Here is a 17590-nt window from a genome sequence, read left to right on the forward strand (position 1 = left end):
AGGAGCAGGAGTAGGCCAATCGGCCCCTCGAGCCTGCTCCGCCATTCAATAAGATCATGGCTGATCTGATCCTAACCGCCAATCCACTATCACAGAACCATCTCCTGAATCTAACAGAATTAGACACATGAAATAGGAGCAGGATCAGGCTACACGGCCCCTGGGCCCGCTCCGCTACCCACAGGGCCATGACCGATCCGAACCTAGGCTCATGTCCAAATTCCTGCCCGCTCCCCGTAACCCTTAATTGGATTGGATTGGAGATTCCAGGGGTTGGGAGAAGAGGTTGATGATTGGATTGGAGATTCCAGGGGTTGGGAGAGGTGGTTGATGATTGGATTGGAGATTCCAGGGGTTGGGAGAGGAGGTTGATGATTGGATTGGAGATTCCAGGGGTTGGGAGAGGTGGTTGGTGATTGGATTGGAGATTCCAGGGGTTGGGAGAGGTGCTTGATGATTGGATTGGAGATTCCAGGGGTTGGTCACTCGCACAGCTGAGAATATGTTTCATTGCAGGATTTCCATTCACTTCCTGGGCAGCAGCAGGTCTGTAAGTTTAGCAATGGCTTCACTTCCCTGCTGGGCATTCTTCTGAAGTTGCTCCTGATTCACAGCAGCCCTGTGATGGATTTCCTTTCTTGCTTCATCACATTTATCCTGGACCTTCTTAAACTTGTATTCAGACCCCTGCCCGCCCAGCAATGAGCTCAGCTCGCCCAGTTGACCTGCAAGGTACTTGTCGTGAATCTCCACATAGGTTTTTGACATGTCACCGATGTGGGTCATGATGCTGACTGCCTGGGACACTTGAAAGTTCATCATCTGACTACTGGCTAACGCACCTGGAGCACCCTGCGTGCCTTCACCACTCACCGCACTAAGTCTCTTAAATGTCTTCTGGCAACCTTCAGTTAATTTTGGTATGATATGAATGAAGTTGATCATCTCTGACCAGTTGGACTTGATGCTCCCCAGTGCCCCAAGCCCTTTAGCCATCAACGCTACACGTGTGCTGATATCCATCTCTTGTGCCTGATTGTTCTTTATCTCTCTCAACAACGTCTCACTCTCATCACACGAACTTTTCATATTTTGGTGACATTCATTGTACATTTTTTGCGACTCCTCCAACTGGGATTGGACTTCCTTGATCTTCAGTGAGGCTTCCTCTCTAACCTTGCTGAGGAAACTGCTGATTTCAGGGTTTGATTCAGAGGATTCTTTGTCTTTCAGCTCAGACACCAGTTGTATGAGAAAGATCAACCCTTTCCCCAGCTCCACCACCAGAAGCACTGGGCTGGTCACATTGCTCAAAAGATCAACAATCTTTGGGAGAAGCTTCTTCATCTGTTTCAGTCCTTCCAAACAGAACTGATCAATGAGAGCACTCGCCCTTACATTGTCGTATTCACTGGTGACTTCCTCACGTTTTCGGGAAGCCTCGATCCATTGCTTCTGTAAATTGCACTTCTTCTCCTCTACTAACTCATTCTTCTGTTGTGTTTCCGACAGGACTTTCCTTACTTCCCCCAGCTTATCCTGGCTGATACTCTGGGAATCTGTACAGGTCTCCAGCAGCTCACTCAGTAGATCGCTGAGATTGGAGAGCTCCTTTTCCACAGATTCGGCACATGTTTTGGATTTGTCTGCACAAACCCGAATGTTCTGCAGCTGCTTGGGAAGGTCTTTGTTCAGAGATGTCCCTTCACCCACATTCTTCACATGGACAAGGAGGTCCTCACAACACATGCGGATTTTGTTCAGATTAGTGCGGGTCTGTTGAAACGAGTTTACGGTTTGGTTGCAAACCTCCATCAGGCACCTCTTGAATGAATCTGGACGTTTAAACAGGGATTTCTTGCCTGCACTGCCTTGGTTTAGTTTGAAGTCCTCCATCCTCGTAGCCAGATGCACCAGTTCACCCAAAATAGCGACAGATGTGGGTGCTGGCATCAGAAACTTCTCCCACTTGACCTGGGACTGCACCATCACATCAAAGCAAAGGGACACTTGCTGTTGGCTGTGGAGCTCGCTCACGTGACACTGCTTGTCCGACATGCTGATGTTTCCTGCAATGAGAATTCGCACAACTGGATTGGCTCAAACATTAACAGTTCTGTTATTGGAGAGAGAGGGTTCACATCAGAACAGGCCAGTAGTCAGCCTTGTACAACACAAAGACCACCTTTCAGCCTTGCTGTGCTGACTTAGATGATATAGGGCATGGTGAGGGCACGACAATTGGGCTCATTGACCTGGGCAAGGGAGGGGAAGATATCTGAGCACCGTCCCGTGACTGCTGAGGGCATCAGCGTTGGGCGCGGTTATCAATAATCCAACAACATGCTGATACTCAGAGCTTCTTCTGTTCAGGTGGACCAGCACACCCATCCCCCGTCCCCCCCGTCCCCCCCACACCCGTCCCCTGTCCCCCCCACACCCGTCCCCCCCACACCCGTCCCCCCCACACCCGTCCCCCCACACCCGTCCCCCCCACACCCGTCCCCCCCACACCCGTCCCCCCCACACCCGTCCCCCCCACACCCGTCCCCCCCACACCCGTCCCCCGTCCCCCGTCCCCCCCACACCCGTCCCCCCCACACCCGTCCCCCCCACACCCGTCCCCCCCGTCCCCCCCGTCCCCCCCACACCCGTCCCCCCCGTCCCCCCCGTCCCGCCCACACCCGTCCCCCGTCCCCCCCACACCCGTGCCCCCCACACCCGTCCCCCCCGTCCCCCCCACACCCGTCCCCCCCACACCCGTCCCCCGTCCCGCCCACACCCGTCCCCCCCACACCCGTCCCCCCCATCCCCCGTCCCCCCCACTCGCGTCCCCCGCCCCCCCCACACCCGCCCCAGTCCCCCCCACACCCATCCCCCGTCTCCCTCGTTTCCCCTCCACACCCATCCCCCATCCCCCCCACACCCATTCCCCTGTCCCCCCCACACCCGCCCCAGTCCCCCCCACATCCATCCCCGTCTCCCTCGTTTCCCCCCACACCCATCCCCCATCCCCCCCACACCCATTCCCCTGTCCCCCCCACACCCAATCCCCCGTTGCCCCCACACCCGTCCCCCATCCCCTCCACACCCATCCCCCGTCCCCCCCACACCCGACCCCATCCCACCCATTTCCCTGTCTCAAGCATCACCTCTGATGCACGGGTTACTCTCATTTCCGGGGGCCTCCTGCTACTATAAAGAGGCTGTAAGAGGACAGATGCCAGCTAAATCTGGCGCTATGCCCCCCACGTCATTTGTACGTGGCAGGTGAGGCTGGAGCAGCCAACGGCTGTCCTGGTGAGATGGAGATACATCCAGGTGCAGCGGTGTGGCAACAGCACTGGGGAATTTTCTCTCATTCTCTGCTGCACTCCACTTCGGGGTGGCAGGCGGTGACTAAGGAAGGATATACTTGCCATAGAGGGAGTGCAGCGAAGGTTCACCAGACTGATTCCTGGGTTGGCAGGACTGTCGTATGAGGAGAGATCGGGTCGACTAGGCCTGTATTCACTAGAGTTTAGAAGAATGAGAGGGGATCTCATTGAAACGTATAAAATTCTGACAGGATTAGACAGACTGGATGCAGGGAGGATGTTTCCCCTGGCTGGGGGGGGTCTAGAACGAGGGGTCACCGTCTCAGGATACGGGGTAGGACATTTAGGACTGAGATGAGGAGAAATCTCTTCACTCAGAGGGCAGTAAACCTGTGGAATTCTCTACCACAGAAGACTGTGGAGGCCAAGTCACTGAATATATTTAAGAAGGAGATACAGGAAACTTTGTGCTATCCGGCACCGACGGGACTCAGCTGTTGCCGTTCCCTCAAAACTGCCGGACACTCCAGCTGTAATGTTGAAGCATACGGAGGTTTTCATCTCCGTATCTGACAACAAACACTGTTGCTTAGCAACAGCTTCTAAACAGTCGGCAAGCCTCTCTGTAGCATCTCTAGCTGAAGCTGTTGCTTAGCTACAGACCTTGCAGAGCTTGACTGTTGAGAAAAAAGCAACGAAAAGAAACAAAAAGAAAAAATACGGCTCCTGATTTTTGTCGGTGGCTCGAGCTTGCCGGACATTTAGCCTCCGGATAACACAAAGTTTCCTGTAGATAGATTTCTAGACACAAAAGGCATCAAGGGTTATGGGGAGAGAGCCAGAATATGGTATTGCGATAGAGGATCAGCCATGATCATATTGAATGGCGGAGAAGGCTCGAAGGGCGAATGGCCGACTCCTACTCCTATTGTTCGATGTTTCGATGTCAGGAAGCACTTCTTCACACAAAGAGTAGTGGAAATCTGGAGCTCTGTTGAGGCTGGGGGTAAAGTGAAAAAGTCAAGACTGATATTGCTAGATTTTTATTAGTGAAGGTCATTAAGAGATATGGAGCAAAGGCGGATAAATGGAGTTGAGACGCAGATCAGCCATGGCCTCATTGAATGGGAGAACAGGCTCGAGGGGCTGAATGGCCTCCTCCTGTTCCAATGTTCAGAGATGTAGCCTTCTGCGTTTGTTTTTGTAACTGGCAGTTCCTGGAGTATATTTATATCCCACGATTGGGCGCTATGCTTCAGGAATTCATTGGAACTATAAATTCTCACATATAGCCGTGGCCATTACCTCGACCACAGGATGACGTTTATGGGGAGGTGCCTGAGGATTGGAAAGTGACAAATGTGACCCCATTGTTCAAGAAAGGGTGTAAGGACAATCCTAGTAACTACAGGCCGGTCAGTTTAAGATCAGTGGTGGGTAAAGTTTTACAAACAATAATCAAGGAAAACATTAATGGGGCTTGGAGAGGTTTAAGCTAATTAAGGAGAGCCAACACGGATTTGTAAAAGGCAGATCATGTTTGACTAATCTAATTGAATTTTTTGATGAAGTAACAGAGAGGATTGATGAAGGGAATGCAATGGATGTTGTCTACATGGATTTTCGGAAGGAGTTTGACAAAGAACCACATAGAAGGCAGGTTAACAACATTGAGGCTCATGGAATAGGTGGGTCAGTGGCAGCTTGGATAAGGAATTGGCTTAAGGACAGAAAACAGCAAGTTGTGGTAAATGGTTGATTTTCAGACTGGAGGATGGTAGACAGTGGTGTTCCCCAAGGGTCAGTGCTGGGGCCACTGCTTTTTTTGATATATTTAAATGACCTGGATATTGGAATACAAAGTAGAATTTCTAAATTTGCCAATGATACCAAACTTAGGGGGTGTGGCAAACAGTGAGGATGATATCAATCGACTGCAACAGGTCATAGAAAGGCTAGCAGAATGGGCAGACAAGTGGCAGATGGAATTTAATACAGAGAAGTGTGAGGTGATACATTTTGGCAGAAGGAACAGGGAGAGGCAATATACACTTAATGGCACAGTTTTACAGAGTGTGCAGGGACAGAGGGACCTGGGAGTTAATGTGCATAGGTCCCTGAAGGTGGCGGGACATATTGAGAGAGTGGTTAACAAAGCATATGGGATCTTGGGCTTCATAAATAGAGGTATTGAATACAAAAGTAGAGAAGTTATGCTGAACCTTTATAAAGCGCTGGTTAGGCCACAACTGGAGTATTGCGTCCAGTTCTGGTCACCACACTTTAGGAAGGATGTGAAGGCCCTTGAAAGGGTGCAGAGGAGATTTACCAGAATGGTTCTGGGGATTGGTGATCTTAGCTACAAGGACAGGTTGGAGAAGCTGGATTTGTTTTCATTAGAACAAAGGAGGTTGAGGGGTGATTTGATAGAGGTGTACAAGATTATGATGGGTTTGGATAGGCTAGACGGGGAAAGGCTGTTCACACTAGTTGATGGTACAAGGACTAGGGGACACAGATTTAAGGTTTTGGGCAAGAGATACAGGGGGGATGTGAGCAAAAACTTTTTTATGCAGCGAGTGGTGATGACCTGGAACTCGCTGCTGACAGAAGTGGTAATAACTAGGGCTGTAGAGAGGGCTTTAAACTAATTAGTGGGGGGGAGGTTTCAAGAGAGCGAAAAATAAAAATGTCAGTGGAGAAGGCAATAGAGCAAAGTAGCAGTGGGGAAATTAAAAACCAGAGCGTGTCAGGAAGGGACAGAATGTATAAAGATAAAGGTAAAGTAGTAAAGGGGGTAAAAGCAGGAATAAATTGTCACAAAACCTATTTGAAAGTTCTTTATCTGAATGCACGCAGCATTCGTAACAAAATAGACGAGTTGACGGTACAAATAACTACACATGGGTATGATCTGGTGGCCATTACAGAAACATGGCTGCGAGGTGACCATGACTGGGAACTAAACATCCAGGGGTATTTGACTATTAGGAAGGACAGACAGGAAGGAAAGGGAGGTGGGGTGGCTATGTTAATAAAGGATGGAATCACTGCAATAGTGAGAAATGATTTTGGGTCAAAGGATCAGGATAGTGAAACAGTTTGGGTGGAGATAAGGAATAATAAGGGGAAAAAGTCACTAGTGGGCGCCATCTATAGGCCTCCTAACAGTTGCAACTCTATTGGTCGGAGTATAAATCAGGAAATAATTGGGGCTTGTAATAAGGGAACAGCTATAATCATGGGAAATTTTAACTTTCATATTGACTGGACAAATCAAATTGGGCAGGGCAGCCTTGATGAAGAGTTCATAGAGTGCATTAGGGACGGTTTCCTTGAGCAGTATGTTACTGAACCAACCAGGGGGCAGGCAATCTTAGATCTGGTCCTGTGTAATGAGACAGGATTAATAAAAAAATGTCCTAGTAAAGGATCCCCTTGGAATGAGTGACCATAACATGGTTGAATTCCAAATTCAGTTGGAGGGTGAGAGAGTTGGATCTCAAACCAGCGTACTAAGCTTAAATAAAGGAGACTATGAAGGTATGAGAGCAGAGTTGACTAAAGTGGACTGGGAAAATAGATTAAGGTGTAAGACGGTACAGGAGCAGTGGTGTACATTCAAGGAGATATTTCACAACTTTCAAGAAAAATATATTCCACTGAGGAAAAAGGGGCGTAAAAGAAAAGACAGCCATCCGCGGCTAAGTAAAGTAATAAAGGATAGTACCCAACTGAAAATAAGGGCATATAAAGTAGCCAAATCTAGTGGGAGGATAGAAGATTGGGAAGCATTTAAAAGCCAGCAAAGAATAACTAAAAGTTTAATTAAGAAAGGGAAGATAGATTATGAAAGTAAACTAGCAAAAAATATAAAAACAGATAGCAAGAGTTTCTACAGTTATATAAAAAGTAAAAGGGTGGCTAAAGTGAATGTTGGTCCCTTAGAGGACGAGACCGGGAAATTAGTAGTGGGGAACATGGAGATGGCAAATACGCTGAACAAATATTTTGTATCAGTCTTTACAGTAGAGGACACTAAAAATATCCCAACACTGGACAAACAGGGGGCTATGGGGGGGAGGAGCTAAACACAATTAAAATCACTAAGGAGATGGTACTTGGTAAGATAATGGGACTTAAGGTGGATAAGTCCCCTGGACCTGATGGCTTACATCCTAGGGTCTTGAGAGAAGTAGCGGTAGGGATTGTGGATGAGGCGGCGGACCTGCGAGGGAGTACCAGAGGCGGCGGCGGTATTTAAGGAGCAGCCCCGAGGCGGCGAGCAGCGAGGCCCAGAGCCCCGAGAGAGCGGAGAGGCGGTGGACCTGCGAGGGAGCACCAGAGGCGGCGACGGTATTTAAGGAGCTTACCAATCCAGGTTCCGGGAGAGGGAAGCAAAAAGTAATCGAAGTGTGATGTCACCAAGAAGCGGGTAAGTGATTGGTTGGTGAGTATTTTCTTTCTAAATTTTTCTAAACTTAAATTTTGTGGTTTCTAAGGTCTCTGTTGTGTAGTGGGGACTACTATTAAGCAAGGGCCTTTGAGTATATCATTTAATTGAAGTGAAATTGGTGGGATTCATTTAATTTTAATTAATTAATTAATTAAAGGGTCAGTCATGGCAGGGCAGCCCAGCCCCGTAGTGTGCTCCTCATGCTCTATGTGGGAAATCAGGGACGCTTCCTGCATCCCTGAAGACCATGTGTGTGGGAAGTGTGTCCAGCTGCAGCTACTGACAGACCGCATTGCGGCACTGGAGCTGCGGATGGATTCATTTTGGAGCATTCACGATGCTGAGGACGTCGTGAATATCACATTTAGCGAGTTGGTCACACCGCAGGTAAAGGGTGTACAGGCAGGAAGGGAATGGGTGACCAGCAGGCAGAGTAAGAGGCGCAGGCAGGTAGTGCAGGAATCCCCTGCGGCCATCCCCCTCTCCAACAGATATACCACTTTAAATACTGTTGGGGGGGATGACTCATCAGGGGAAGGCAGCAGCAGCCAACTTCCTGGCACCATGGGTGGCTCTGCTGCACAGGCTGGGAGGAAAAAGAGTGGAAGAGTTATAGTGATAGGGGACTCAATTGTAAGGGGAATAGATAGGCGTTTTTGCGGCCGCAATCGAGACTCCAGGATGGTGTGTTGCCTCCCTGGTGCAAGGGTCAAGGACGTCTCGGAGCGGCTGCAGAACATTTTGGAGGGGGAGGGCGAACAGCCAGTTCTCGTGGCGCACATAGGCACCAACGATATAGGTAAAAAACGGGATGAGGTCCTAAAAGCAGAATATAGGGAGTTAGGAGGTAAATTAAAAAATAGGACCTCAAAGGTAGTAATCTCAGGATTGCTACCAGTGCCACGTGCTAGTCAGAGTAGAAATAGGAGGATATTTCAAATGAATATGTGGCTAGAGGAATGGTGCAAGGGGGAGGGATTCAAATTCCTTGGACATTGGAACCGGTTCTGGGAGAGGTGGGACCAGTACAGACGGGATGGTTTGCACCTGGGCAGGGCCGGGACCAATGTCCTAGGGGGAGTGTTTGCTAGTGCTGTTGGGGCGGGATTAAACTAAAGTGGCAGGGGTTTGGGAACCTGAGCAGGGAGACAGAGAAAAAGGAAACAAGGAAAAAAGCAAAAGACAGGAAGGAGAAAAACAAAATTAGAAGGCAAAGAACTCAACGGTTTAACTCAAACATGGTCACAGTAAATAATAATTCATCTAGGTCTGAGAGCGTTAAAAAAACAAGCCTGAAGGCTTTGTGTTTTAATGCAAGGAGCATTCGGAACAAGGTGGATGAATTAGCTGCGCAAATAGAGGTAAACGAATATGATTTGATTGGGATTACAGAAGCATGGCTCTAGGATGGCCAAGGCTGGGAACTCAACATCCAGGGGTATTCAATATTTAGGAAGGATAGGCAAAAAAGAAAGGGAGGTGGGGTAGCATTGCTGGTTAAAGAGGGGATTAACACAACTGAAAGGAAGGCTATTAACTCTGGTGATGCGGAATCTGTATGGGTAGAACTGAGAAATATCAAAGGGCAGAAAATGTTAGTGGGAGTGGTATATAGACCTCCAAACAGTAATACGGAGGTTGGGGATGGCATTAAAAGTGAAATTAGAGAAGCATGCAGTAAAGGCACAGCAGTCATCATGGGTAACTTTAATTTACATATAGATTGGGCTAACCAAATTAGTAAAAATACTGTGGAGGAGGAATTCCTAGAATGTTTACGGGATGGTTTTCTGGAACAATATGTCGAGGAACCAACCAGAGATCAGGCCATCTTAGACTGGGTATTATGTAATGAGAGAGGATTAATTAGCAATCTTGTTGTACGAGGCCCCTTGGGTCAGAGCGATCATAATATGATAGAATTCTTCATTAGGATGGAGAGTGAAGTAGTTGAATCAGAGACTAGGGTCCTGAATTTAAATAAAAGAAACTACGATGGTATGAGGCGCGAATTGGGTAGGATTGATTGGGGAATGTCACTCAAAGAGTTGACGGTGGATAGGCAATGGCAAACATTCAAAGACCGCATGGATGAACTACAGAAGTTGTTCAACCCAGTTTGGGATAAGAATAAAACAAAAAGGGTGACTCAACCGTGGCTAACAAGGGAAATTAGGGATAGCATAAGATCCAAGGAGAGTGCATATAAATTGGCCAGAAAAAGCGGTAACCCTGAGGATTGGGAGCAGTTTAGGATTCAACAAAGGAGGACAAAGGGATTAATTAAGAAGGGGAAAATAGAATATGAAAGTAAGCCTGCAGGGAACATAAAAACTGACTGTAAGAGCTTTTATAGATATGTGAAGAGAAAAAGATTAGTGAAATCAAGTGTAGGTCCCTTGCAGTCAGAAGCAGGGGAAATTATAATGGGGAACAAAGAAATGGCAGACCAATTAAATGCATATTTTGGTTCTGTCTTCACAAAGGAGGACACAAATAACCTCCCAGAGATGTTGGAGAACATAGGGTCTGATGAGAGGGAGGAACTGAAAGAAATCAGTATTTGTAGGGAAATGGTGTTAGGGAAATTGACGGGATTGAAGGCCGATAAATCCCCAGGGCCTGATAATCTACATCCTAGGGTACTTAAGGCGGTGGCCCGAGAAATAGTAGATGCATTGCTGATCATCTTCCAAAATTCGCTGGAATCTGGAACTGTACCCATGGATTGGAGGGTAGCTAATGTTACCCCACTATTCAAAAAGGGGGGTAGAGAGAAAGCGGGGAATTGCAGACCGGTAAGCCTGACATAGTGGGGAAAATGCTAGAGTCCATTATAAAGGATGTAATAGCTGAGCACTTGGAAAACAGTGACAGGATCGGACAAAGTCAACATGGATTTACAAAAGGTAAATCGTGCTTGACTAATCCACTGGAATTTTTTGAGGATGTAACTGGGAAAATAGATAAGGGAGAACCAGTAGATGTGGTGTATTTGGACTTTCAAAAGGCTTTCGATAAGGTCCCGCATAAGAGATTAGCGTGTAAAGTTAAGGCACATGGGATTGGGGGCAAGGTATTGACTTGGATAGAGAACTGGTTGGCGGACAGAAAGCAGAGAGTAGGAATTAACGGGTCTTTTGCTGAGTGGCAGGCAGTGACTAGTGGGGTACCGCAGGGATCGGTCCTTGGACCCCAGCTATTCACAATATACATTAATGATCTAGATAAGGGAACTAGATGTAATATCTCCAAGTTTGCAGACGACACAAAGCTGGGTGGGAGTGTGTGCTGCGAGGAGGATACCGAGAAACTCCAGGATGATTTAGACAGGTTGGGTGATTGGGCAGAAGCGTGGCAGATGCAATATAATGTGGATAAATGCGAGTTATCCACTTTGGTGTCAAAAACAGAAAGGCAGACTATTATCTGAATGGCAATAGATTGGGAGAAGGGGAAGTGCAATGAGACCTGGGTGTCCTTGTGCACCAGTCGCTGAAGGTAAGCATGCAGGTGCAGCAGGCGGTGAATAAGGAAAATGGTATGTTGGCCTTCATAGCGAAAGGGTTTGAGTACAGGAGCAAGGATGTCCTGCTGCAGTTGTACAGGGCCTTGGTGAGACCACACCTTGAGTACTGTGTGCAGTTTTGGTCGCCTTACCTGAGGAAGGATGTTCTTGCCATGGAAGGAGTTCAGCGAAGATTCACAAGGCTGATCCCTGGGATGGCAGGAATGACATATGAGGAGAGATTGGGTCGATTGGACTTATACTCGCTGGAGTTTAGAAGAATGAGAGGGGATCTCATCGAAACTTATAAAATTCTAACAGATCTGGACAAACTAGATGCAGGTAGAATGTTCCCGATGGTCAGCGAGTCCAGAACCAGGGGTCACAGTCTAAGGATAAGGGGTAAGCCATTTAGGACAGAGATGAGGAAGAATTTCTTCACCCAGAGAGTGGTGAACCTATGGAATTCTCTACCACAGAAGGCGGTTGAGGCCAAGTCATTAAATATATTCAAGAAGGAGTTAGATATATTTCTTAGAACTAAAGGTATCAAGGGATATGGGGAGAAGGCAGGTACGGGGTACTGAGTTTGGATGATCAGCCATGATCTCATCGAATGGTGGAGCAGGGTCGAGGGGCCGAATGGCCTACTCCTGCTCCTATCTTCTATGTTTCTATGTTTCCAAAACTCCCTGGATTCAGGAAAGGTCCCAGCAGATTGGAAAACTGCTAATGTAATGCCCTTATTTAAAAAGGGAGGTAGACAAAAGGCTGGAAACTATAGACCAGTTAGCCTAACATCTGTGGTTGGTAAAATGTTGGAGTCCATTATTAAGGAAGCAGTAACAGGACATTTGGATAAGCATAATTTAATCGGATAGAGTCAGCATGGTTTTATGAAGGGGAAATCATGTTTGACAAATTTGCTCGAATTCTTTGAGGATGTAACAAACAGGGTGGATAAAGGGGAACCAGTGGATGTGGTGTATTTGGACTTCCAAAAGGCATTTGACAAGGTGCCACACAAAAGATTACTGCACAAGATAAAAAATCACAGGGTTGGGGGTAATATACTGGCATGGGTGGAAGATTGGCTATCTAACAGAAAACAGAGAGTTGGGATAAATGGTTCATTCTCGGGTTGGCAATCAGTGACTAGTGGTGTTCCGCTGGGGTCGGTGCTGGGACCCCAACTCTTTACAATCTATATTAACAATTTGGAGGAAGGGACCAAGTGCAACGTATCCAAGTTTGCCGACGATACAAAGATGGGAGGGAAAGCAGTGAGTGAGGAGGACATAAAAAACCTGCAAAAGGACATAGACAGGCTAAGTGAGTGGGCAGAAATTTGGCAGATGGAATATAATGTTGGAAAGTGTGAGGTTATGCACTTTGGCAGAAAAAAATCAAAGAGCAAGTTATTATCTAAATGGAAAGAAACTGCAAACTGCTATAGTACAAAGGGATCTGGGGGCCCTGGTGCATGAAACACAGAAGGTTAGTATGCAGGTACAGCAGGTGATCAGGAAGGCCAATGGAATCTTGGCTTTTATTGCAAGGGGGATGGAGTATAAAAGCAGGGAAGTCTTGCTTCAGTTATACAGGGTACTGGTGAGGCCACACCTGGAATACTGCGTGCAGTTTTGGTTTCCATATTTAAGAAAAGATATACTTGCTCTCGAGGCAGTTCAGAGAAGGTTCACTCGGTTGATTCCGGAGATGAGGGGGTTGACTTATGAGGAAAGGTTGAGTAGGTTGGGCCTCTACTCATTGGAGTTCAGAAGAATGAGAGGCGATCTTATCGAAACATATAAGATTGTGAGGGGGCTTGATCGGGTGGATGCGGGGAGGATGTTTCCACTGATGGGTGAGACTAGAACTAGGGGGCATAATCTTAGAATAAGGGGCTGCCGTTTCAAAACTGAGATAAGGAGAAACTTCTTCACTCAGAGGGTAGTAAATCTATGGAATTTGCTACCTCAGAGAGCTGTGGAAGCTGCGACATTAAATAAATTTAAAACGGAGATAGACAGTTTCCTAGCTGATAAGGGAATTAGGGGTTATGGGAAGCGGGCAGGGAAGTGGACGTGAGTCTAGGTTCGGATCAGCCATGATCCTATTGAGTGGCGGAGCAGGCTCGAGGGGCCGTATGGCCTACTCCTGCTCCTACTTCTTATGTTCTAGGCCTGCAGACTAATGGCCCTGGATCTGGTTGCTGTGTTGCCTCTGCAACACACACCTCTGTCTTAATTGCTCCCCGTTCCAGGATGAAAGCGCACTGAATTCCTGTTAAATGCCACTCTTACCCTCACAGACAGCTGTGTCCCAGGCTGACACCTCCGAGGTGGGATCCCACTCAACTCTGCTGCCTGTAAATCCACTGAGCAGGATCTTATCAGGCACGGCAAGGGAACAAACATGAACCGTCGACGCCCTCTTTCTCCTGGTTAATGTGCTGCTCCCTCGCACTCTGCCCTAATGAACTCACTTTAATCCTCAAGGGCCTTGCCAAAAGGAAGAGCAGGAATCAAATCCTGGCATGGAGTTCTCCCAGTGAACTGGATTTCATCCTGCTCAATCTGCATGGGAAAAAGAATGGAGCTGGAATCAAACAGCACTGTTGGATGTTGCTGGTTAGTCAGAGAGCCAGGCTGGGCTTGATTTGCTTGGCCTATGTTTGGTCTGGAGATGAGCCAGGAGAACAGTCAGGGACAGCGGCAGAGTTATCTCCTGGGGCACTGATTGAATGTCCCAGTGATCTGTCAATATGAGAGAATGTTCAATGTAAGGTAAGTCCAGGACGTGAGAGGGGAGCAGACACCTGCCGCGTACAGGCCAACCGTGGGAACAAACACAGCCAGCCAGGAAACAACTGACGTGCCAGCACAAGCTTTGACATTTAAACCATGTGTTGCCAACATTCCTGCTCTTGTATTGGACGGAAAACCCGTAAGTACATAAAAAGCTGAGGGGGAAATTTAATGGTTGATAGGACGAACAAACATAAGAAATAGGAGCAGGAGTCGGCCACTCGGCCCCTCGAGCCTGCTCCGCCATTCAATAAGATCGTGGCTGATCTGATTACTCCACATTCCCGCCTACCCCCGATAAACTCTCACCCACTTGCTTATAGAGTCATAGAGTTATGCAGCACAGAAAGAGGCCCTTCGGCCCATCGTGTCCGCGCCGGCCATCAAGCCCTGTCTATTCTAATCCCATTTTCCAGCACTTGGTCCATAGCCTTGTATGCTATGGCATTTCAAGTGCTCACCTAAATGCTTCTTGAATGTTGTGAGGGTTCCTGCCTCTACCACCCTTTCAGGCAGTGAGTTCCAGATTCCAACCACCCTCTGGGTGAAAAAGTTTTCCTCAAATCCCCTCTAAACCTCCTGCCCCTTACCTTGAAACTATGCCCCCTGGTTATTGACCCCTCTACTAAGGGGAAAAGTTCCTTTCTATCTACCCTATCTATGCCCCTCATAATTTTGTACACCTCAATCAGGTCCCCCATCAGCCTTCTCTGCTCTAAGGAAAACAACCCCAGTCTGTCCAGTCTCTCTATAACTGAAACGCTCCAGCCCAGGTAACATCCTGGTGAATCTCCTCTGCACCCTCTCAAATGCAATCACATCCTTCCTATAGTGTGGCGACCAGAACTGCACACAGTATTCCAGCTGTGGCCTAACTAGCGTTTTGTACAGCTCCATCATAACCTCCCTGCTCTTATATTCTATGCCTCGACTAATGAAGGTAAGTATCCCATATGCCTTTTTAACCACCTTATCTTTCTGCCCTGCTGCCTTCAGGGATCTATGTACATGCACACCAAGGTCCCTCTGATCCTCTGTCCTTCCTAGGGTACTACCATTCATTGTGTATTCCCTTGCCTTGTTAGTCCCTCCAAAATGCATCACCTCACACTTTTCAGGGTTAAATTCCATTTGCCACGTTCTGCCCATCTAACCAACCCATCTATATCGTCCTGTAGCCTGAGGCTTCCCTCCTTGCTATTTACTACTCCACCAATTTTCGTGTCATCTGCGAACTTGATGATCATACCAGCTACATTCATATCTAAATCATTAATGTACACTACAAACAGCAAAGGGCCCAGCACCGATCCCTACGGTACACCACTGGACACAGGCTTCCAGTCACAAAAACAACCTTCGACCATCACCCTCTGCCTCCTGCCACAAAGCCAATTTTGGATCCAATGTGCCAAATTGCCCTGGATCCCATGGGCTCTTACCTTCTTGACCAGTCTCCCGTGCGGGACTTTGTCAAAAGCCTTAATGAAGTCCATGTAAATTACATCAACTGCATTACCCTCATCCACACACCTAGTCAACCCCTCGAAAAATTCAATGAAATGGGTTAGACATGATCTCCCCCTGACAAAGCCATGCTGACTATCCTTGATTAATCCTTGCCTCTCCAAGTGGAGACTAATTTTGTCCATCAGAATTTTGTCCAATAATTTCCCTACCACTGATGTTAGGCTCACTGGCCTGTAATTCCCTGGTTTATCCCTACTACACTTCTTGAATAATGGTACTACATTAGCTGTCCTCCAGTCATCTGGCACCTCCCCTGTGGCCAGAGAGGTTCTGAAAATTTGTGTCAGAGCCCCTGCAATCTCCTCCCTTGCCTCACACAGCAGCCTGGGATACATCTCGTCTGGGCCTGGAGATTTATCCACTTTTAAGCCCGCTAAAACCGCTAGTACCTCCTCCCTCTCAATATTAGTTTGTTCAAGTATATCACAATCCCCTTATCAAGAATCTATCTACCTCTGCCTTAAAAATATTCAAAGACTCTGCTTCCTCCGCCCTCTGAGGAAGAGAGTTCCAAAAACTCACAACCCTCTGTGAGAAAAAATGTCTCCTCATCTCTGTCTTAAATGGGCGACCTCATATTTTTAAACAGTGACCCCTAGTTCTAGATTCTCCCACAAGAGGAAACATCCTCTCCACATCTGCCCTGTCCAGACCCCTCAGGATCTTATATGTTTCAATCAAGTCACCTCTTACTCTTCTAAACTCCAGCGGATACAAGCCTAGCCTGTCCAACCTTTCCTCATAAGACAACCCGCCCATTCCAGGTATTAGTCTAGTAAACCTTCTCTGAACTGCTTCCAACGCATTTACATCCTTCCTTAAATAAGGAGACCAATACTGTGCACAGTACTCCAGATGTGGTCTCACCAATGCCCCTGTATAACTGAAGCATAACCTCCCTACTTTTGTATTCAATTCCCCTCGCAATTAACGATAACATTCTATTAGCTTTCCTAATTACTTGCTGTACCTGAATAGTAACCTTTTGCGATTCATGCACTAGGACACCCAGATCCCTCTGCATCTCAGAGCTCTGCAATCGCTCACCATTTAGATAATTTACTTCATTTTTTATTCTTCCTGCCAAAATGGATAACTTCACATTTTCCCACATTATACTCCATTTGCCAGATCTTTGCCCACTCACTTAATCTATCTATAACCCTTTGTAGCCTCCTTATGTCCTCTTCACAATTTACTTTCCTACCTATCTTTGTGTCATCAGCAAATTTAGCAACCATGCCTTCGGTCCCTTCATCCAAGTCATTTTTATAAATTGTAAAAAGTTGAGGCCCCAGCACTGATCCCTGTGGCACACCACTCGTTACATCATGCCAATCAGAAAATAACCCATTTATGCCTACTCTCTGTTTCCTGTTAGCTAGCCAATCTTCTATCCATGCCAATATGTAACCCCCAACACCATGAGCTTTTATTTTCCGCAATAACCTTTGATGTGGCAACTTATCAAATGCCTTCTGGAAATCTAAGTACAGTACATCCACCAGTTCCCCTTTATCCATAGCACATGTTACTTCCTCAAAGAACTCCAATAAATTGGTTAAACATGATTTCCCTTTCACAAAACCATGTTGACTCTGCCTGATTATCTTGAACTTTTCTAAGTGCCCTGCTATCTTTTCTCAGGCAGTCTCTTGGAACCGAGGATGACACTAAAAATGAGTTCGCAGGTGACTGATGAGTCCAATGCGGGACCTACAGTCTCTGTCACAGGTGGGAGAGATGATGGTTCAAGGGGCGGGTGGGTGGGGTGCTTGGGTTGATGTGCGCTCCTTCAGCTGTTTGCGCTTGGCTTCCGCTTGCTCCCGGCAAAGAGACTCGAGGTTTACGGCGCCTTCCCGGATGCTTCTCCCCCACTTTGTGCGGTCTTGGGCCAGGGATTCCCAGGTGTCGGTGGGGATGTTACACTTTTTCAAGGAGGCTTTGAAGGTGTCCTTGAAGCGTTTCC

General features: G+C 47.3%; 1 protein-coding gene across 1 annotated transcript; it reads right to left on the reverse strand.

Annotated features, from left to right (window-relative positions):
• Nucleotides 1-523: 523 nt before the first annotated feature.
• LOC147082074 (uncharacterized) lies at nt 524-2250 on the reverse strand. The gene has a single exon (XM_085980477.1). It carries the CDS (start codon nt 2056-2058, stop codon nt 526-528), a length of 1533 nt encoding a protein of 510 aa, XP_085836603.1. The 5' UTR covers nt 2059-2250; the 3' UTR covers nt 524-525.
• Between the last annotated feature and the right edge of the window lie 15340 nt (nt 2251-17590).

The sequence above is a fragment of the Somniosus microcephalus genome, unplaced genomic scaffold (assembly GCF_052327205.1).
Source record: "Somniosus microcephalus isolate GS21.2 unplaced genomic scaffold, FLI_Smic_1.0 scaffold193, whole genome shotgun sequence".
In the NCBI taxonomy this organism is placed as follows: domain Eukaryota; kingdom Metazoa; phylum Chordata; class Chondrichthyes; order Squaliformes; family Somniosidae; genus Somniosus; species Somniosus microcephalus.

Coding starts and splice junctions, on each gene's coding strand:
- LOC147082074 (XM_085980477.1), bottom strand. CDS start 2,058: ATGTCGGACAAGCAGTGTCACGTGAGCGAGCTCCACAGCCAACAGCAA.